Genomic DNA, 21,831 nt, shown 5'->3' with positions numbered 1-21,831 from the left:
TTTCCTTCCTTGCTCCCTCCCTCCTTTCCCTCCTTCCTCCCTCCCTCCTTTCCTTCCTTCTTCCCTCCCTTCCCTCCTTTCCTTCCTTCCTTGCATCCTTCATCCTTTCTTTCCTTCCTTCCTTCCTTCTTTCCTCTGTCCTTCCATCTTTCCTTCCTTCCTTCCTTCCTTCCTTCCTTCCTTCCAAGCCCAAAACTACTTGTTATGTTAAAGCTCATGTAATTAGCTCCTCTCTGAACTCCCTCGACCTCGAGAGAAACAGCGGACGAGACTTTTATTAATTATGTGAATATTTGAGGGGAAATCAGATTCCTCCCACTCCGACCACGATGTCATTTACATCACATTCTTTAGATTATTTCCACATCAGCTGATTGACAGGAAGTCGGACTCCTCGGCAGTCGGGAGGCGATAAACTGAACATATCACATATATTATTAGACTACATATATCTCTGAGTGACTTACAGAAAAGAAGAGCTTGTGGTTTTGAATCCGGACGTTTCTCAGGAGTATTTTAATAACAATATGAGACTTTTCCTGAGTGTGGTTGTTTGACACCCGTCCAGCTCTGCTTTCCATTTCAATAATTGCGGCTGTAGCGACCGCACCGAGCCAAGAAACGCTGCAGGCAAAACACTCGACGGGATAGAAGGATGTCACTGCTAGCTCTTATAGTGTGTATCAGTGTGTGTGTGTGTGTGTGTGTGTGTGTGTGTGTGTGTGTGTGTGTGTGTGTGTGTGTGTGTGTGTGGTTCGTACCGGCGTCGTCTGCCTCGTTGTCCTCGACTGAAGACATGGAGACTCCCAACTCCAGACACTTTTTCATATGAGCTTTAGACTTCATGTGCTTCGTCAGGTTTCCTATAAAACACACACACACACACACACACACACACACACACACACACACACACACACAGAGAAACCAGTTAATGACCCTCGACTTACTGGAAACCAGCTTGTTTGGCTGCATCAAGTGGAAAAAAACAAAAAAAAAGGTGAAATGGAAATAAAACAAGTGATACGACAAAATGACTCAATCTGCTTCATAGTAAACTTATAAAACCCTCCTGTTGTCCTCAGGAAGGACAGGACAGGACAGGAGGAAAGGAGGAAGGAGGAAGGAGGGAAGGGAGGGAGGGAGGGAGGTAGGAAAGGAAGGACAGAAGGAAGGGAGTAAGGAGGGAGGGAGGAAAGGAAGGACAGGAGGAAGGGAGGAAGGAAGGAGGGAGCGAGGAAAGGAAGGACAGGAGAAAGGGAGAAAGGAAGGACAGGAGGAAAAGAGGGAAGAGGGAGGGAGGGAGGAAAGGAGGATGGAAGGAAGGAAGGAAAGGAAAGGAGTAAGGAAGGAGGGAGGGAGGAAGGAAGGACAGGAGGAAAGGCGTAAGGAGGGAGGGAGGGAGGAAAGGAGGATGGAAGGAAGGAAAGGAAAGGAAAGGAGGGAGGAGGGAAGGAATGAAGGAAGGGAGTAATCAGAGAAAGAAGGGAGGAAGGAAAGGAAGGAAGGAAAGGAGTAAGGAGGGAGGGAGGGAGGAAGGAAGGTAAGGAGGAAAAGGGGGAGGAAGGAAGGAAGTAAAGGAGTAAGGAGAGAGGGAGGAAGGAAGGAACAGTCAAAAGAGAGACAGGGTCAATTTGACCCGGGAGGACGACAGACAGGAAGTTAAGGTTGTCGTGGAGATAATGGCTTTTTATTTAAACATCAGATATTGTCGAGTCAGCGTCGGCCAGCTCTGATGTGATGAGCTGCGGTCAGACAGGAAGCTCTCTGCATCTTTTATTTATTCATCTAATCGCTCCGTTGTTCTTTTATAATGAGCTTAATGGATAAAGATGTAAGGAGGAGGAGTTTACTCACTTTTATAAAAACTGATGACTCATGAAAAAGTGTGATGATGATGATTAGTCTGGTGTTTTAGAAAAGTTTTAACACAGCAGAAGCTTCTCTAACTTTTATAAGAGGCACATTTACCAGGTAATTATAGAATATTTGTAACTTTCTATCATTATTATTGATTCATCTGTCAGCTATCTTCTTGATTTATCGTTCAGGACCAGAAAATGACTAAAAATGTTTCAATAATTATGTTTTTTTTTTGTAGGAAAGATGGAAGGAAGGAAGGAAGGAAGGAAGGAAGGAAAGATGGAAGGACAGAGGAAAGAAGGAAGGAAGAAAGGAAGGTAGGAGGGAGGGAGGGAGGAAGGAAAGAAGGACAGAAGAAAGAAAGAAGGAAGGTAGGAGGGAGGGAGGGAGGGAGAGAGGAAGGAAAGAAGGAAGGAATGTAGGAGGGAGGGAGGAAGGAAAGAAGGACAGAGGAAAGAAAGAAGGAAGGAAGGAAGGTAAGGTAGGAGGGAGGGAGGGAGGAAGGGAGGAAGGAAAGAAGGACAGAGGAAAGAAAGAAGGAAGGAAGGAAGGTAGGGAGGGAGGGAGGGAGGGAGGAAGGAAAGAAGGAAGGAAGGTAGGAGGGAGGGAGGAAGGAAAGAAGGACAGAGGAAAGAAAGAAGGAAGGAAGGAAGGTAGGAGGGAGGGAGGAAGGAAAGAAGGACAGAGGACAGAAGGAAGGAGGGAAGGAAGGAAGGAAGAAAGGAAGGATGGAAGGAAGGTAGGAAGGCAGGAAAGACAGAGGAAAGAAGGAAGAGAGAGAGAGAGAGAGAGAGAGAGAGAGAGAGAGAGAGAGAGAGAGAAAGAAAGAAGGGAATGAAATGCAGTAAAGGTAACCACACGGCTCCGTAAATGAAAAGCTGTTGAGTCGTGGCTCAGAATATTAGTTAGTGGTGACTCTCGTCTGGAAAAGTCCATCCAGCGTTACATAAACAGACATTATGAAGCGAGCACAGATTGAGTATCGAGTCTCTACCATAAACAGACATTATGAAGCGAGCACAGATTGAATATCGAACCTCTACCATAAACAGACATTATGAAACGAGCACAGATTGAATATCGAACCTCTACCATAAACAGACATTATGAAGCGAGCACAGAGTGAGTATCGAACCGCTACCATAAACAGACATTATAAAGCGAGCACAGATTGAGTATTGAATCTCTACCATAAACAGACATTATGAAGCGAGCACAGATTGAGTATTGACTCTCTACCATAAACAGACATTATGAAGCGAGCACAGATTGAGTATTGAATCTCTACCTTTATGAAGCGAGCACAGATTGAATATTGAATCTCTACCTTTATGAAGCGAGCACAGATTGAATATCGAATATCTACCATAAACAGACATTATGAAGCGAGCACAGATTGAGTATCGAGTCTCTACCATAAACAGACATTATGAAGTGAGCACAGATTGAATATTGAATCTCTACCTTTATGAATCGAGCACAGATTGAGTATTGAACCTCTACCATAAACAGACATTATGAAGCGAGCACAGATTGAGTATTGAACCTCTACCATAAACAGACATTATGAAGCGAGCACAGATTGAGTATTGAACCTCTACCATAAACAGACATTATGAAGCGAGCACAGATTGAGTATTGAGTCTCTACCTTTATGAAGCGAGCACAGATTGAGTATTGAACCTCTACCATAAACAGACATTATGAAGCGAGCACAGATTGAATATTGAGTCTCTACCATAAACAGACATTATGAAGCGAGCACAGATTGAGTATTGAGTCTCTACCTTTATGAAGCGAGCACAGATTGAGTATTGAACCTCTACCATAAACAGACATTATGAAGTGAGCACAGATTGAGTATTGAGTCTCTACCATAAACAGACATTATGAAGCGAGCACAGATTGAGTATTGAATCTCTACCATAAACAGACATTATGAAGCGAGCACAGATTGAGTATTGAACCTCTACCATAAACAGACATTATGAAGCGAGCACAGAGTGAGTATTGAATCTCTACCACAAACAGACATTATGAAGCGAGCACAGATTGAGTATCGAGTCTCTACCATAAACAGACATTATGAAGTGAGCACAGATTGAGTATTGAGTCTCTACCTTTGGTCTTGAAGGCGAAGTTGCAGAACTTGCAGACGTACGGCCGAACGTCGGTGTGTGTCCGGATGTGTTTCTTCAGCATGCTCGGCTTCTTGCAGCGGATGCCACATTCCTCACAGATGTACTTCCCTCGACCGCGGCCGCGAACATAAACGTAGTCCTCGTTGGACTTGTACCTGGAAAAAAGAAACATGAATGCGTTAGTGATGAGGAGGAGGAGGGGGTTGCTTTAGTTTTTTTGGGGTGAAACTGGAATCCTTTTTTTCTTCTTTTTTTTTTTACAGTGTAAATCCTCCAAATGTTTAAGCTTCATGTCGCCCTCTCGGGTCAAATTGACCCCGTCTCCCTTTTGACTGTTCCTTCTTTCCTCCCTCTTTCTTTAATTTTCCTTCGTTCTTCCCCTCCTCCCCTCTTTCTTTGCTCCCTCCTCCTTCCATACTTCTTTCCTCATTTCCTTCCATCCTTCCTTGCTTCCTTCCTTCCTTCCTCTTTTCCTCCTTACTCATGTCCTTCCTTCCTTGCTGCCTGCCTCCCTCCTTACTCCTTTCCTTCCTTCCTTCCTTCTTCCCTTCCTTCTCTCCTTCTCTCCTTACGTCCTTCCTCTTTTGCTCCCTCCCTCCATACTCCTTTCCTTCCTTCCTTCCTTCCTTCCTTCCTTCCTTCCTTCCTTCCTTCCTTCCTTCCTTCCTCCTGGATGGTGGGTTAACATATTTCATTTCAATGTTAAACAGACAGAAAATATTCTTATAAACAGAAAAGTATCTTTGAATGTTTCTTATTTTTTAGAAACATGAATGAAAAAGTCTCCTCATGTTAATTATTATATTTACTACACTTATTATCCTCTGTGTGTTTATCATCGTGTTGTGTTGTGTTTTGTGCCCACGCTGTAATTCCTCCTCTGGGAATAACTAAAGGACTTTAAACTGAACATCAGAGTTTAGCAGCAGCATTAAAACACAGATAAATGATTTATAATGATTTATAATGATTTATGAACGATGAATAATAATGACGGAATAATCATGATGTGATTAAAAAGGGTCGACGGGGTTCAATGCTGTTGTTTTAATTTACACTAAATATATTATACCATTTAAATTTAACATAGTATCAGTGTGACTGTTACTAAATTAACCCTCCTGTTGTCCTCCCGGGTCAAATTGACCCCGTCTGTTTTGGCTGTTCCTTCCTTCCTTCCTTACTCTTTCCCTCCCTCCCTCCTACCTTCCTTCCTTCTTTCCTCTGTCCTTCCTTCCTTCCTCCCTCATTCCTTCCTCCTCCCTTCCTTTCTCCCTCCTCTCTCCCTCCTTCTCTCTTCCTTCCCTCCCTCCCTCCTCCCTCCTCCCTTCCTTCCTCCCTCCCTCCTTCCTTCCTTAATTCTTTCCTCCCTCCCTCCCTCCTCACTTCCTTCCTCCCTACTTCCCTTCCTCTTGTCCTTTCTCCTTCCCTCTCTCCTACCTTCCTTCCTCCTTTCCTCCGTCCTTCCTTCTTTCCTTTCCTCCCTTCCTTCCTCCCTCCTTTCCTTCCTTCCTCATCCCTCCTCCCTTCCTTCCTTCTTTCCTCCCTCCCTCCCTCCTTCTCTCTTTCTTTCCTTCCTCCATCCCCCTCCTTTCCTTCCTTCCTTCCTTCCTTCCCTCCCTCCCTCCTTCCTACCTTCCTTCCTCCTTTCCTCTTGTCCTTTCTCCTTCCCTCTCTCCTACCTTCCTTCCTTCTTTCCTTCCTCCCTCCTTTTTTCCTTCCTCCCTCCCTCCCTCCTTCCGTCCCTCCTTCCTTCCTTCCTTCCTTCCTTTCCTTCCTCCCTTCCTTCCTTGACTTGAGGACAACAGGAGGGTTAAAGTGTTTTCGGAGGCTCACAAACTAAAACTGGAACAACTTCAGCTTTTCCACTTCTATATTTTATCCTCATTGTCTTTAAAAGCAGCTCCTTAGATAACCACAAGTCCTCCTTTTCCAGTCCCACTTCTTCTTCTTCTTCTTTTACAACCCCCCTTTCTCTCTCTCTTTTTTTTTAAACATCACTGTCAGACATGATTCTCGATCCAAATGAGGCTTTGAGTGAACCAGCGGACACTTGGCAGCAGGATCAGTGCATGTCTGCGGGAGTCTGTCTGTCATGGAGGGAAATTACCACCAACCACCAGTCAAACGCTGACCAATGTTGTCTGTCTTTCCTCAGCCGCAGAACATCACATTCAGACTCTGTTACCCCCCCCCCGCCCCCCTCTAATACCCGCCCCCCCACAACCCCCCCCCCCCTCCTCCCCCGCTGCTGAATGGTGTAGTTTCCTGTCCTGTCTGCAGCGGTTGGAGGAGTGAAGGTAATGGAGTAGTTCAGAGCCTCATGTGTCAAAAAGGAGGTGGAATATCAGCTAACTTCCTTCTTTCCTCCATTCTTCCTTCCTTTCCTTCCTTCCTTCTTTCTTTCCTCCATCCTTCCTTCCTACCTTCCTTCCTTCCTTCTGTCCTCCATTCTTCCTTCTTTTCCTTCCTCTCTTCTTCCATCTTTCCCTCCTTCCTTCCTACCTTCCTTTCCTCTCTTCCGTCCTCCATCCTACCTTCCTTCCTTCCTTCTTTCCTCCATTCTTCCTTCCTTTCCTTCCTCTCTTCTTCCATCTTTCCTTCCTTCTTTCCTTCCTTCCCTCCTTCCTACCTTCCTTCGTCCCTCCCTCCCTCCCTCCCTCCTACCTTCTTTCCTCCCTTCCTCTTTTCCTTTCTCCTTCCCTCTCTCCTACCTTCCTCCCTCCTTTCCTTCTTTCCTCCCTTCTTCTTTTTCCTTTTTCCTTCCCTCTCTCCTATCTTCCTTCTTTCCTTTCCTCCCGTCCTTCCTCCCTCCTTTCCTTCCTTCCTTCCTTCTTCCTCCATGCTTCCTTCCTTTCCTTCCTCTCTTCTTCCATCTTTCCTCCTTCCTTCTCTCCTTCCTTCCTACCCTTCTTCTTTCCTTCCTTTCCTCTCTTCCTTCTTCCATCCTACACCCTTTCCTTCTTTCCTCCATCCTTCCTTCCTTCCTTCCTTTCATTCCTCTCTTTTTCCATCCTTCCTTCCTTCTTTCCTCCATCCTTCCTTCCTTTCCTTCTTCTCTTCCTCACTTACCACCAACCACCAGTCAAATGTTGTCTGTCTTCCCTCAGCCGCAGAACATCACATTCAGACTCTGTTACCCCCCCCCCCCCACAACCCCCCCTCCCTGCTGCTGAATGGTGTAGTTTCCTGTCCTGTCTGCAGCGGTTGGAGGAGTGAAGGTAATGGAGTAGTTCAGAGCCTCATGTGTTAAAAACGAGGTCGAATATCAGCTAACATCAAACAAATCCTCGTCTGCATCGAGCGAGGGGGGAAAAATCCGTCTTTCAACTCCGTAGCGCCGTGGAGTGGGAAATACCTCTGAACGCTCGTCTGAGTCGAGACGTTTACACAGCTGCGGCCAGTTATGAAAATGAATTACTATGATTATTTTTGTTTTATTCTATTTTATTCACGCCACACGGTAAGATCATAAAAGCAGATTTGCTTTCAAAATGTTCAGGTGTAGAGGAGAAGGGGGGGGGAAAGGGGGTGAAGGAATAAATGGGGGTAATGGATTCAGTTTTCCTTCCCAAAACTTGTTTTTTCTTTCATCCAGAAAGATTTTGATCCTTATTTTTTTTACAAGTTTTGTGTTTTTGTGCGTCTGTTTCCCCCGTTTGCCTCTTAGTGCGGTTTGTATCCACTTAATGCTCCTAAAGTGTCCTTTGGGGACAAAAGAGAATTACTTCACTGTCTGCTGCATTTAATAACTCCCTGTATGTGTGTGTTTGTGTGTGTATATGTACTGTATATGTGTGTGTGTGTGTGTGTGTGTGTGTGTGTGTGTGTGTGTGATGGCATTTTTGCATGTTTGTCTGTTCCATGCAGTAACCTTGGCCCGGTTGGCCCTCTACTGTAAGACTATAAAACATTATGATACTGCAGGAATGTCTCACACTACGGGGGGTTTCTAGCTTTAACTCCCTCACACAGGCTTTATTAGACCAGTTAAAAGTACATTTTAGGGGTAAATACCTTCGCTTTCTATGTGGAAAATAATCTATTACTTTTAATAACATCATAACTGAAATATAAAGGCTCGTCTTGGCTCCGTCGCTATCAAACTAAACTTTTTTTATTGCTTCAAAGTCCGTATCAGATTCCTGAGAACTGAAAACAATCAATTAAGAAAATTATAAGTGCTGATGTGAAGCTGAGCTACACTGTTTAACCCTCCTGTTGTCCTCAAGTCAAGGTAGGAAGGGAGGAAGAAGGAAGGAAAGGAAAGGAGGGAGGAAGGAAGGAACGGAGGGAGGAAGGAAAGAGGGAAGGAAGGAAGTAAAGGAGGGAGGAAGAAAAGGAGGAAAGAAGGGAGGAAGGAAGGAAGGAAGGTAGGAGAGAGGGAGGAAAGAACAAAGGAAAGTAGGAGGGAGAAAGGAAAAGAGGAAGGAAGGAAGGAAGGAAGGAGGGAGGGAGAAAGGAAAAGAGGAAGGACACAGGAAAGAAGGAAGGAACGGAGGGAAGAAGGAAAGAGGGAAGGAAGGAAGAAAGGAAGGAAGGAAGGAAAGGAAGGGAGGAAGGAAAGGACATGAGGAAGGAAAAAAGGAAGGAAGGAAGGAAGGAAAGAAGGACAAAGGACATAAGGAAGGAAAGAAGGAAGGGAAGAAAGTAGGGGGGAGGAAAGAAGGAGAGAAGGAAGGAAGAAAGGAAAGGAAGGAAGGAAGGAAGGAAGGGAGGAAGGAACGGACATAAGGAAGGAAGAAAAGAAGGAAGGAAGGAAGGGAGGAAAGAAGGAACAGTCAAAATAGACGGGGTCTGCTTTAATAAAATACAGTTTTTAATAAATATATTATTAAACTCTAAAGTTCAAATCAAACTAACAAAAAGTAAAAATATGAAGTCGACTCTCACGCCAGCTTTTGCTACTTTTCTGATACTTGTTGCCATGGAAACATTTCAGTATTGACGTTTAAATGCTCTGCTTTGTCCAAAAAAAAAGTTATTTCTGCAGCTCATCTGAGATTCTCTGCAGCCCTGCGGACCCTCGTTCACTCGTTCACTCGTTAGCTGACTCATTTTTTAGGAAGCTTGATGCCAAAACTACTGCCAACAAAAAAACCTCTTATCTCACACAGGAAGAAAAGTTAAGAGTGAAATCTAAACTTTTACAACAGAGAGGTGTAAATTAACTATTTAACCCTCCTGTTGTCCTCGAGTCAAGGAAGGACAGTAGGAAGGAAGGAAAGGAGTAAGGAGGAAAAGAGGAAGGAATATAGGAGAAGAGGAAGGAAAGGAGGAAGGAAGGAAGGAAGAAAAGGAGTAAGGAGGAAAGGAGGAAGGAAGGAAGGAAGGAAAGGAGTAAGGAATTTAGGAGAGGAGGAAGGAAAGGAGGGAGGACGGAAGGAAGAAAAGGAGTAAGGAGGAAGGAAGGAAGGAAGGAAAGGAGTAAGGAGGGAGGGAGGGAGGGAGGAAGGAGAGAAAGAAGGGAGGAAAGGAAGGAAGGAGGGAGGGAGGGAGGGAGGGAGGAAGGAAAGGAGGAAGGAAGGAAGGAAAGGAGTAAGGAATTTAGGAGAGGAGGAAGGAAAGGAGGGAGGACGGAAGGAAGAAAAGGAGTAAGGAGGAAAGGAGGAAGGAAGGAAGGAAGGAAAGGAGTAAGGAGGGAGGGAAGGAAGGTAGGACGGAAGAAGGACAGATGAAAGAAAGAAGGAAGGAAGGAAGGAAGAAAGGAGGGAGGGAGGGAGGGAGGGAGGGAAGGGAGGAAGGGAGGAAGGAAGGACAGAAGGGAGGAAAGAAGGAACAGTCAAAAGAGACTGTTGAAGGTTGCTGCTGCTGACCTTTGACCCCAGACCCACTAAACACTGAGCTTTATTTATCCTCACAGCTAAATATCAAACCAAAAAGACTTTAAAGACATTTGTTAACAACGTTTCTCTGTGGGTTTAGTTTGTGCCCGTTGAGCTTCGGGTCCAAACCCCTCGGAGCCTGGTAAACTCATCACAGGCCTAACGACTAACCTAACCACTCCAAACGCAGCGCTGTGATTGGACGTCGGCTTTCATAATTCTCGCTCTGGCTTTTATAGACTGGAGTGTAGTGGGATCCGTCCCTCATTACTTTTTATTTTAAAGCCTTTTTCACACTGTTGTTAGTTTTCTTTCTAAAATCAGAAACTCTGGTGTAATTATTTATTTTATATTTTAGGTTTATCGCTTTCTAAGACAACTTTAACCTTCCTGTCGTCCTCCCGGGTCAAATTGACCCCGTCTCTTTTGACTGTTCCTTCTTTCCTCCCTTCTGTCCTTCCGTCTGGCCTTCCTTCCTTCTTTCCTTCCTTCCCTCCCTCCCTCCTCCCTCCCTCCCTCCCTCCCTTCCTTCCTTCTGTCCTTCTGTCCTTCCTTCCTTCCTTCCTTCCTTCCTTCCTTCCCTCCCTCCCTCCCTTCCTTCCTTCTTGTCCTTCTTTCCTTCCTCCCTTTCCTACCTCCTTCCTTCCTCCCTTCCTTCTTTCCTTTCCTTCCTTCCTTCAGATGGAAGGAGGAAAGGAAGGAAGGGAGGAAGGGAGGAAGGAGGGAGGGAGGGAAGGAAGGGAAGAGAGAAGGACAGAAGGAAGGAAGGAAGGAAGGAAAAACAGACAGGAGGAAAGAAGGACAGAAGGAAGGAAGGAAGGAACGAGGGAAGAAAAAAAGGACAGGAGGAAAGAAGGAACAGTCTAAACAGACGGGGTCAATTTGACCCGGGAGGACGACAGGAAGGTTAAATATTTGAATCTTTTATTTCCTCTCATGCAGCCGATCGTGCTCTTATTGTGAAAAGCAAAAAACTGGACAAAACTGGATCGGCATGCGGAAACAAACCAGAACTTGAGGAGTCATTGTTTTGTTGCGTCTGACAGCTGATTGATTATTTGGTTACTATGGTTTCAGATCAGCTCTCTCTCTCTTTACCCCCTCTGACAGTTTCCACTAAGAACTGGTTTTTGGAAATCTGAGATCTGAGATAATCATCCGGCGTTGCTCAGCAGTTGTAACGGAAACTCCTGAGATTTGGAGATATTGACAAAAGAAGCCAAACGAGTTACCCAAAATGAAAACATACGCCAACCTCTTCGGGGGAAATTAATGATAATGTTTCCTCTTTGCAAACCTCACATGGGCGAGAGAGAGTGAGAGTGATATAACACCAACAGACCTTTTTATGGAGGTAGAAGCGAGACTTTACATCACTTTAAATAAATGTATGTTCATCATGAAAGTTTAGACTTAACAATAACTTCTTAAAAGGCTCTTAACCTTCCTGTCGTCCTCCCGGGTCAAATTGACCCCGTCTGTTTTGACTGTTCCTTCCTTCCTTCCTTCCTTCCTCCTTCCTTCCTTCCTCCTTTCCTTCTTTCCTCCCTTCTTTCCTTTCTTCCTTCCTCCTACCTTCTTCCCTTCCTTCCTTCCTTCCTTCTCTCTTTCTTTCCTCCCCCCTACCTTCTTCCCTTCCTTCCTCTGTCCTTCATTCTTTCCTCCCTTCCTTCATTCCTTCCTTCTTTCCTCTCTCCCTCCCTCTCTCCTACCTTCCTTCCTTCTTTCCTCCGTCCTTCTTTCTTTCCTTTCTTCCTTCCCCCCTCCTTCCCTTCCTTCCTTCCTTCCTTCCTTTCTCCCTCCCTCCCTCTCTCCTATCTTCCTTCCTTCATCCTTCCTTTTTTCCTTTCCTTCCTTCCTTCTTCCCTTCTTTCCTCCCTCCCTCCTTCCCTCTCTCCTACCTTCCTTCCTTCTTTCCTTCCTTCTTCCCTCCTCCCTTCCTTCCTTCCTTCCTCCCTTCTTTCTTCCCTCCCTCCCTCTCTCCTACCTTCCTTCCTTTCCTTCCTTCCTTCCTCCCTTCTTTCCTCTCTCTCTCTCTCCCTCTGTCCTACTGTCCTTCCTTCTTTTCTTTCCTCCCTCCCTTCCTTCTTTCCTTTCCTCCCTTGCTTCCTCCCTCTCTCCTACCTCCCTTCCTTTCTTCCTTCCTCCCTTCCTTTCCTCCCTTCCTTCTTCCCTCCTTTCCTACCTTCCTTCTTTCCTTCCTTACACTGTCTTATGTAGAAATTAAATTTTTCATTAACGGCCTAAAATCTGTTCTCAGTCACAGAAAAATAGATTATATATATTTATAGATCATTCTAGTATATATACAAATACTAGAATAATGTGATCTACAGTGCAAAGGCAACGAGAGAAAACTACATTTAAATCAATAATTCAAAAGTGCAAGTTACTACAACACATTTGATATAATACAGGATCATTTCCATCGCTTTATTGGGCTGAAGTTCTTGAACTGTGTGCGTTAGCTGAACTTACCCGCCTTCGAAGATCTTGATGCGGGTCGGTTCGTTGGCGGGCTGCTTGACCGAAACCTCCTTCTCCACCTGCTCCTCCTTCGAACGGTCCCACGACACCACTCCCTTCATCTTCCTCCCAAAGTTACTGACATCAACCGGCATCAGCTCTGGCTTCAACTACAGCAACAAAAGAAGAAAAAGGAAAGAAAAGAAAGGAAATGAAGTATGACGCCATGAAGAAAAAATGTTCTTTCTCTGTATTTGAATCCACGGCTGTTTTAAATCTTTATATTTCAGACAAACCTGATCAAATCTCAGCTTCCAGGCCACAGATGACACCAGTTTTCCAGAGCTGGGTGGCGACATGGCCGCCGTTGTGTACATGTGGTCAGTGTTCCTCCTCTGTTTGGACCTCAGCAGGGTCAGCGCAGCTTTGGTGCTGAGGTTCAGAGGGTTGGGGTTGTATGAGCTCACACACCACGAGTTGTAGACGGAGCTTCGCACGGCAGCCTGGGTGCTGTTGGGTTTGGTGTAGTTCAAGAAACACCAGCTGACTCTGCTCATGGTGCGAAGGCTCGGGAACTGGAAAAACTGCTGGACGTCGGCTACATCCGTGACGAGCAGAGTCTGACCCACTGCTCCGGATAATCCTGGACTTTGGTTGGCAGCTAGCTGAACCAGCATGCTAACAGGGAGTTTACTGGATGTGGGATGCTTGGAGTTGTCCGCGTCCTCAGCATCGTTGCAGGAGACCATGGAGTGGGGGCTGGAGCTCGGGTCTGGGGCTGAATCGTCCACATCGAGCTCCTCTGGGGAGTCCCGGCCGCATGAAGCTGGAGAACGATCTGTGACAATCTGGAGAGGAGGGGTGAAGCTCTCTGCCCGGGGTACATCCGGGAGGTGGGGGGCAGAGGAGCGCACGGGAATGGCAATTTTGGTGGCAACAGGAAAGTCGCTTAGTGGAGGAGAAGAAGACATCCTTTCAGAATCATCCATAGAGCCTTCGCTCTTAAGAGGAGCTCGATGAGCTCTGCCTGGATCCTTCTCAGGCTTGCTACTGGTTTCAGTCCCACTCAGCTCAACAGCACCCATCTCCTTAACAATCTGTCCATACATCCTCTCCTCCTTCACTCTTTTCTGCTGCTTAGTCTCAATGAAGAGCTCCAGAGAGCTGGCAGGAGAAAGCATTCGTTTGCTGCCTCCGATGCCAGATCCCGAGGCGTCTGTGGTGGAAATGGTGCCTGACGTTAGTGACAGCGGGATCCCTGTGTTCACACGTTGCTCTGGCAGTGAATCTGGACCCTTCCAGTTTGGATAGCGTAGCACTGCCCCATCAGTCTGTCCCAAGAAGTGTGATAGGTTGAACCCTGATCCACTTATGCCTCCTCCAACTCCTCCAGGGGGTTTACTGACATTCATAACGCCAACTGGAGGAGACATGTTGCTGCTGTCAGCACCGCCTGGCCTGGCTAAGCCTACACCGTGTGCTCCGCTGCCATGGGTAGTTATCAGCTGGCTAACACTGGTGTACATAACACTACCAAACGATGGCACATGGGTTTGGATCCGCACAGGAACTAATATACCGGGCAGAGAGGCTTGGGAGCTCAGGTTCTGGGTGGCAAAGACAGGTTGCATCTGCTGGAGAAGCATGGAGGTGTTGGTGGAGCTGGGCAGGGGGAGCTTAGAGGAGAGAGAGGCAAAGTTTTGTGGTTGCTGATGGGATAGAGGGGAGCTGCGAGATGAGAAAGAAGCAGGGTACATCTGAGAGCTTGGATTTTCCGGTTTTCCATCATGTGGCTGTTCATGGATTTGCTGCAGGGAGTGAAGCTGCTGTTGTTTGTGGAGTGAGTGTCCAGGTAGGTTGCCCGGAGATCTGATGTGTAGTTTCTGGAGTTGTTGTTGGGCTTGGAGGGTCAGCTGCGGTCTGGGCGTCGGACTAGCCTCCTGATTCCAGAATAGACCTGGTTGCTGGAAAGAAAGGAAGGGGGGACTGCTTTGGTACTGCTGGATGCCTTCCTTGTTCATGACCTCGTGACATGGATGTTCCCCCTCAGATGACGAACCCTGGGCCTGCAGGCGATGCTGCTGGGACCTAGTGCAGAAAAGGTTGAATACTCTTATGCTCTGTTGCATTACCGAAATAAGACGATTAGTGTTGCACAGGGAAATCCACCCTTCCTTACCTGCCATAGAGAGGCTCGTCCTGCAGGCTGTCCTCACTGATACTCTGCTGGAGTAGATGCTGGTGGTGCTGTTGGTGTTGGTGAGATCCTACACCTTGATATTAAACATAACAACGTATTATGTGTCTTGTATTTCGAAATCTCATATACGACTCTCATTCTTTTGCACAGTAAACATGTCATTCATCGGCTAGAATACGGTCCAAACCTGCCAAGTTTAATGAGTAGAGAAAGAAGCTAAAACAACAACCATGTTATCATGATACTGCTTTTTGGTTAAAGGTCTTGGGAAAGTATCACAAAAGACTTAGCTAGTATGATTTGAGTTCTTGATTATACACTTTTAGGCAATTCTGTAAGGAAAATTACACAAAATCTTAAACAATTTCCTGTATATAATGTGACATAGTTTTAGGATTGTAATGCAAAGCTTACCACCAGGACTACTGCCAACTCTCTTGGTTCGGCTGGCCACATCGATGCTGCTGTGTGGGGATCCTGTCGGGCCAGACCACACGCCCTGTTCCAAGCTCTCCTGTTTGATTGACATCTCAGCACCCCCTGGTTCCTGAGTGACTGCCTCTGGGTAAACACTCAATGAAGCCTGCATGCGTAAGAGGGGAAGCAAAGTGGGTCAGTCTTGAAATTACATGTAATGATACTTATCAGTTTTATTAGGAATTGTCTAGGCGGTTAAGACTAGCAAATGGTAAATGGTTGGAAAGTATTTCAAGCAAGCGGGGTCATCTGTCGTTTGATTTCTGATTTCTTTGTGTGGGTGAGACTATGGATGATTTGCAATAGGGTAAACCTAAATGTAATGTAGATATTGTGAAAGCACATTTGGGTGGAGGGGCCAGGATACCAAAAGTTTCTCGAGGTGTTTCTACTACCATCTAAATGAGGGTTTTAAAAGTGCTCAAGATAAAGAAACTAATCAAAGTCTGTAGGTTAGACTAAACAATCAACTTTAGCTTTTACTGCTACCTGTCGAACAAGATATCCACGCCGCCGTTCCTTCATTGCAGAGGCACTGGAGTAAAGCTCTCCCTGTCGTGACGAGGACAGGCTTCCATAGTCAAAGGATTTGCTGCGCATTTCAGGCAACTCTGTGGGCAGTGTGCATGGTGCCTGTTCCGATGAAGACCTCCTCATCTCCCTCTGCTGCTGGTGGCTGGAATGACCACTACCAGGCACCGTGAGGAACTCCGACTGTTTAGCTCCACCACCGGGGGCCGACGAGTCATCCTGGTTCAAAGTCACAAGGACCAGATATACCATGACCATCTTAGCACGCTACGAAAACTATACTTAAGCTGCTGTAGAGGTATTTTATACATTAAAAGTATGAAAGATATAAGTGGGTACCTGTTTGGTAGGTGAGCCAGACTTGAGGCCTTCATCTCTGTCAAAGGACATGGAGAAGGAAGAGGAGTGGGACAGGTTGCTCTCCTGACTGGGGCTGCGAGAAAGGCTGGTGCAGGTCGACTCAAAGCTAGACTCTCCAGACGAGTGCTCCATATCCGCGAGGCGCAGCCTCTTCTTCTTAGGTGGGAGCTTTTCTGATGGCATCTGGGAGAGAGTGTCACTCCTCTGTGGCAGCTGGAACTCCTCCACATGCTGCTGCTGCTTCTCCGGTTCCTTGGTCATTGGAGCTTCGGTATCTTTCTCAGGCTTGTCTGGCTCCTCCGTCACCCTGATTTCAGGAACTTGGATGTTGGGTTGCCGGACTAGTTTGTGTGGGATGTGATAAGGCTGGCCAGGTGAAGCTGCAGCTGATGAAGATGAGAGGGAGGCCATGTCACTGTCACTCTGCAGCTGCTGCTCCATACTCTCCGTCCTCAAAAGGGCAGACTCAGGACTCAGAGCATCTTCAAAGATCTCTGTGTCGGACTGTTCAGAGTACTGGCTAGATGGAGCTTTTTCTGAAGGCTGATAACCTGGCTGCTCAAAGGACTCTGACTTCTCAAAGGAATTTGGCCGGCTGAGGGAGTTGGTGTGCTGGATTACTGATATAACATTCCCAGCTGCCTTCCTCCCCTCAGAGTCAGTAAACAGTGCAATGTCCTCAGAGCACATGCTGGCACAGGTGTCAAAGCTGTCAGACTGGCTGTGAGCACTGTGAAGAGAGCCCTTCCCTGTTGGGGTTCCTCTGGACCCATCAAAACTACCTTTAAATTCATAGTCCCCCATCATCTCTACTGAACCACTACAGCTACTGTCACAGTGTCCAGGGCTGTCCTCCTCGTCCCCAACACTCTTCTCTTTCCTTCTTTTTCTTGTGGCGATTTCTGACATGCTAACTTTAGTACCATATGGGCTATAGGCAACGTGCTCTGGGACTCCCGGGGGTCGCTCACTAATCTTCATACCCAGAGATGAAGGTAAAGTCTTAGGCATATGTCCGTAGCCCTCAGCCTCTCCTACGTGGGCTTCATTGGCTGAATGTTCGAATGCGGCCTGCCTTCTGAGTCTGCGAAGCCCTGGTGGGTAAAACACATCATCAGACGTCATCATCTCATCGAAGGAGTGGCTGCCTCGAATTGCTGGAGGGACACTTAGGTTAGGAGGGGAGGAAGTTGGCATGGAGTTACTCCTAATAAGGGTTCCTGAATCCGATGGAGGCTCCAGAAGCCCTGTACTGCTCTGACAAGGTCCTGTTGGATACTGCTTGGGATCTCCAGAGATTCCTACATCCCCTCTGAAACAGATATGATCCTCAGATATCTTCCCCATGTCCAGAATTGCACCTGGTTGCTTTAAGCTAGCTAGGCTGCTCGGGTCCGCCCCAGCCATACCCACCGTGATAGACTGTCTAGATCTGGAGTTGGGTCGGTAGTACCAAGTCCGACCAAACATAATCTCTTCGTACGTCTTTACATTAGTATTCGGAGGGCTGATCTGCTGCTCTGCACTCTCAGAGCGGGAAAAGTAGCCAGAGTCTGTGCTGCCCTTGCTGTGAGGACTGAGGAGGTTCAGGGACTGGGACATGGCAGAGTCAGGATCCTGGCCTTTTTTCTCATTCAGTCTCAGAGCCAGTCGCTGTTTGATGGTGGGGGAGTCATCCAGTGAATGTACTCTTCTGCCAGCCTGCGACGCCAACATGTGGTGTGATGCTTTTATGTCTTGAAAGGGTGGGCACTCCATCCCTGTGGAGGGGACTCCCCCCGACTTGGGGACAATAAGAATAGGCACTTTCATAGACCCCACGGGCAATTCTTCAGCTGAATCTGCATATGCTGGTTCCACACCACCTAAGTAGAGCATGATACAGAGTAGAGCACCAAAAACAGATTAGAGTTGAGCAGTTTTTAGCAGAAAAGAGAAGAAATGTAAGGAATAAATAACTCCAATTGAACACAGTCAGGAAGTGTGAAGTAAAAAAATACACATTTTTCAAAGTTGACAAGCTCGATTTTTTATTTTTAAGTTTTAATTTAGAACTTTATGCATTTTAAGATTCAGGGTGGTTAGTTTTTCTTGTCTTGTTAAAGAGTAATGGCCAATCCAGATTATTTTAATTGAATGTATCAAACCACCTAGAATCCGAGAGATTTACGTAACCCCCCATTTTCCTCCTCTATCGCATTTATTGAAGCCTAATCTGCATGGACAGTTGTTTAAATTACACAAATCTGTCCGTACTGATTGATCAAGGCTCTCAGTCTGCTTGTGATCTTGCTGGTTTCACTACAGGCAGATGTTTTGTTTTTTATCAATCGAATAAGACAATCTATCCTGTGGAGCTTACATGAAAACTATTTTAGTTTAATCATTTTCTGCTGTCAGTCAGCCTGGTGAAGACTGTTTGGCCAGCTGTTGTCCTCAAGCTGACAGATGGCTACTTCTGAGGACAGAAATGCTGAATTTGAAGCAGTCGGCATGAACTGAACAGCTAGTAAATACACCCTCAAGACATCTATCAAATAGCACTTGTGAAGGCTGCTACCACAGTTGGTCAACATATGAAATGTAACTCAGAGTCTTGGCCATTATGTCGGCTTAACTGACCGTCAAATCCTAGCAGACACACAAGCTACAAGCTAATTTTGAGCAGAGATGTGTATTATTGGAAAAATCACCTGTATCAAACCCTCCTGTTGCCCTAGGGTCATTGACCCGGGAAGACAACAGGCGTTAACTCAAAAATGAGGTATACCTTTAAATGAGGCCTATATTGACCATAATTTCCAAAAATATGTGTAAAACCTGTGGTAATAAGTTGGAATGAAGTGGGCTAAAAAGGTCTAACACAGTATAAGGTGATAATTTAAACCTCATGCTTTATAAACAGTCAAACTAGACTGGGTCAATTTTGCCCCTAGAGGACAGGAAGACAACTGGAGGGTTAAAAAACAGTCTGACAACAAGAATCCATGTGATTATGTGTGTATGGTTGAGTTCCTCTTTAAGGGGAAAATTACCTGTATTCTTGTCAGCTTCAAAGGACAGCTGTGGGATGGGGCTGTCTTTGTCGGTCAGCATGGTCGAGCCCTCCACACCTTCCTCATCTGTGTCAGTGCTCTGCTCTCCATCTGAGTGGACCTCAGCTTCGCCCACTGGGGACGCCTGGTCCATGTCCCCACTGCGCGCCACAGCTAGCTCTGAAAATGGTACGAGTCCAGCCTTTATGGCATGAGCATGGGACTTGCGATGTTTGTAAAGGTTGCTCTTGGTTTTGAAGGAAAAGCCGCAGGGTACGCAGGGATATGGCCTCTCTCCAGTATGTGAGCGGATGTGCTTTTTCAGGACACTAGGCTTGGCGCAAGCTCGGCCACAGTAGTGACAGATGTACTTTCCGGGTTTTTTCGGTTTTTGCTCTTTTTTGCCGCAGCACTCATCTCCAGGCTCGGGGCCTGACTGAGAATACTGTCCAAAGGAGCTGGGTAAACTGGGAGATTTCTGCCGTGGAAACCTCCCTGCCCCAACTCCGTGTGGGTGAGTGTGTCCTGGGTGTCCTACAGGGTATAAATCATCTGAGGGCAACTGGCCGGCAAATGGCCAGGCGTGAGGCTCGAGGCCTGGCTGTGGTTTGGCTCCTGAGAGGAAGCGCTCAGTTTGAGGGTGCTGAGGGTACGGCTGGCCCAGCTGGTAGGCGTATCCCCTCGGGAACCCCTGAGCAAAGGGCCCTTGGGGGTCTTGAGATGGCGGGCCTCCTATGGCCCCAACTGCGGAGGGTCCAGATAGCAGCTTCCCAGTATTCCCTGTGATTCCGTACTTCTGCTGGGGCGCTGATCCCCCGGTGGCACCGCACGGCAAACTCTCCCGATGTTTTGCCTCCGGGTCAGCAAAAGTGCTTCGTTTGGTGGTTGCAGAAGGCTCAGAGGCCCACTTTCTTTGCAGAGGCGTCTTGTCCTTTACTGGTTCTTTATTTGGGCACTTCTGCCCAGCGGCAGCTGATTCACGAGCCTCCATTTTCGTGAAGCTCTTTTGTGGATTAGACAAGGGAGGTGAAAGGGGGGTGGTGAGGGAGTTGGGAGGGTGGGTTCTGGAGGGTTACAAGGTCCCAAAACTAACAGGCATGATAGCTGAACCTTCGAGGGCTGCCGTCAAGTTCACAGAAACAGGAAGTACCTGTCCATAGCTGAAATAGACTGATTGCAGAGCCAGGCTGGAAACAGGAAGTAGGAAGTGGAAATAAAAGGGGAGCCTTAGAGGACAACATCAGAAATGTTTCTCTCCTTTTGCCATTTTGTAAACACGCTTAAGTCTCTGTGCGTTGTTTTTCTGTCCAGTTCATCCGAAGGTAGAAGTATCCTTGAGTGATCTGCAGAGAGAGAGAACAGAAATGTTGTTGGACTTGGGAGTGAATTAAAAACAAAAACATACAACTCTTGAGAATACTAAATACTGACTTTTCTTGGTAAAAGTGCTTGTAGATCCTCTTTCTGTAGCTTCAAAAGTCATTCAGTTCACTCAGCAAAAGACCTGCAGCAAAACAAAGAGAGAGAGAGAAGGGCTCATTAGTTGTGTTGTCCAAAATCATCAGCAGTACAAAGCCCAAATTCAGCCTGACTGAAACCTTGAAGTAATCTACAATCAGATGTAACATTGTGACTAATAAGTACAAAACAAAACCTCGTACTTTGTTGTAGAGCGAGGACTCATTAAGTTGTCAAGAACATGCCTTACGTGCGAATCTAAATGTCATTGATTGCTCAGTTAGTTTCTTCTCATTGGAATCCATCCGCTTTCTGCCTTCGCCTCCCCTTCCTCCTCCCCTCCCTCCCTCCTCCTCCTCCTTCTACTCAGTGAGTCATTGATGCAAAGCAAACCCACGCTGTTCCTAAAAAGACACAAAGGCTTATAAATAGCGCTGTGGAAGTGACGTCGGAGTGTCATAATGTGTGTAGGCGTCCAAAAAGGCCAAGTCGAAGAGCAGCTATCAGCGCTAGCACCTCTCCTGCCTCTCTCTCTCTCTGCGTGTCATAGTTTGATCTAACTTGGTATGTACTCGGTGGAAAAGCAAACACACACACACACACACACACACACACACACACACGTAGATACAGTACTTGCAGGCATTGCAACTGCACTGCAAACACTGCAGTAGACACATTGTATATGTGTGTGTTTCCGTTGTTTAACGTTTCTTAACCACAATAACACCTGACAGCAGAAGAAGCACAGCAGAGTGTCGGAGCGCGCGCACACACACACACACCTACACACACACACACACACACACACACACACACACAAAACACACACGCCTACACACACACACACAAAACACACACGCCTGCTGAAGTTGCATTTTTGCTTTGTATTTCCTCATCGCAGGTTTTAAACAACCTCCCTCTCACTCTGATTGCGACACACACACACACACACACCTAAACACGTACACACACACACAGACACACACACACACACACACACACACATTGTGGCCTCAGTGCTGGTAAGCAGGGCTTGGTGACGTGGTGTGTCTGGGGGCCCAACGTGAGATCTATTAATAGCACTTGAGGAAAACATGCTGTATTCTTAGCAGCAGGAACGTTAAGTTTGGGCTACCTTGTGTTATTTCACACACACACACACACACACACACACACACACACACACACATATGCAAACACAGAAACACACACACACACACACACACAAGAAACATTATCTCAGACCTGGGTCACATTTTTATGTTTTCCATGGTGTTAAGAGTGCAGGAATGTGGTCTGAAACCCAGAGGACCGACTCCTCTGTTAAAAACAATGGGTATTCAAATTTGGCCAAACTGGTGAACTGGTGAACTGGTGATTGGGGACTGGATGGTCGGAGGGTCGGTGGGTCAGCTGACTTCAACTACACGCTAATATAGACAACCTGTGGTGATGAGCTGGAGGTAAAGTCA

General features: G+C 46.5%; 1 protein-coding gene across 1 annotated transcript in view; it reads right to left on the bottom strand.

Annotated features, from left to right (window-relative positions):
• The window catches only part of hivep2a (HIVEP zinc finger 2a), a 32,947-nt gene extending 12,754 nt beyond the window's left edge, over window positions 1-20,193 (bottom strand). Inside the window, exons 1-9 of the mRNA XM_053337550.1 lie at window positions 18,899-20,193; window positions 15,843-17,728; window positions 15,462-15,722; window positions 14,910-15,078; window positions 14,475-14,562; window positions 12,592-14,383; window positions 12,308-12,465; window positions 3,984-4,159; window positions 762-863 (exon numbers count right to left, since the gene is read on the bottom strand). Coding sequence (XP_053193525.1) covers window positions 762-863; window positions 3,984-4,159; window positions 12,308-12,465; window positions 12,592-14,383; window positions 14,475-14,562; window positions 14,910-15,078; window positions 15,462-15,722; window positions 15,843-17,728; window positions 18,899-19,889 — 5,623 coding nt within the window. The 5' untranslated portion in view covers window positions 19,890-20,193. The remainder of the gene's footprint in view (window positions 1-761; window positions 864-3,983; window positions 4,160-12,307; window positions 12,466-12,591; window positions 14,384-14,474; window positions 14,563-14,909; window positions 15,079-15,461; window positions 15,723-15,842; window positions 17,729-18,898) is intronic.
• Between the last annotated feature and the right edge of the window lie 1,638 nt (window positions 20,194-21,831).

Source organism: Scomber japonicus, chromosome 17 (genome assembly GCF_027409825.1).
Source record: "Scomber japonicus isolate fScoJap1 chromosome 17, fScoJap1.pri, whole genome shotgun sequence".
Lineage (NCBI taxonomy): Eukaryota > Metazoa > Chordata > Actinopteri > Scombriformes > Scombridae > Scomber > Scomber japonicus.
The sequence above is the reverse complement of the archived record's forward strand: the minus strand, read 5'-3'. Positions and strand labels throughout refer to the sequence as shown.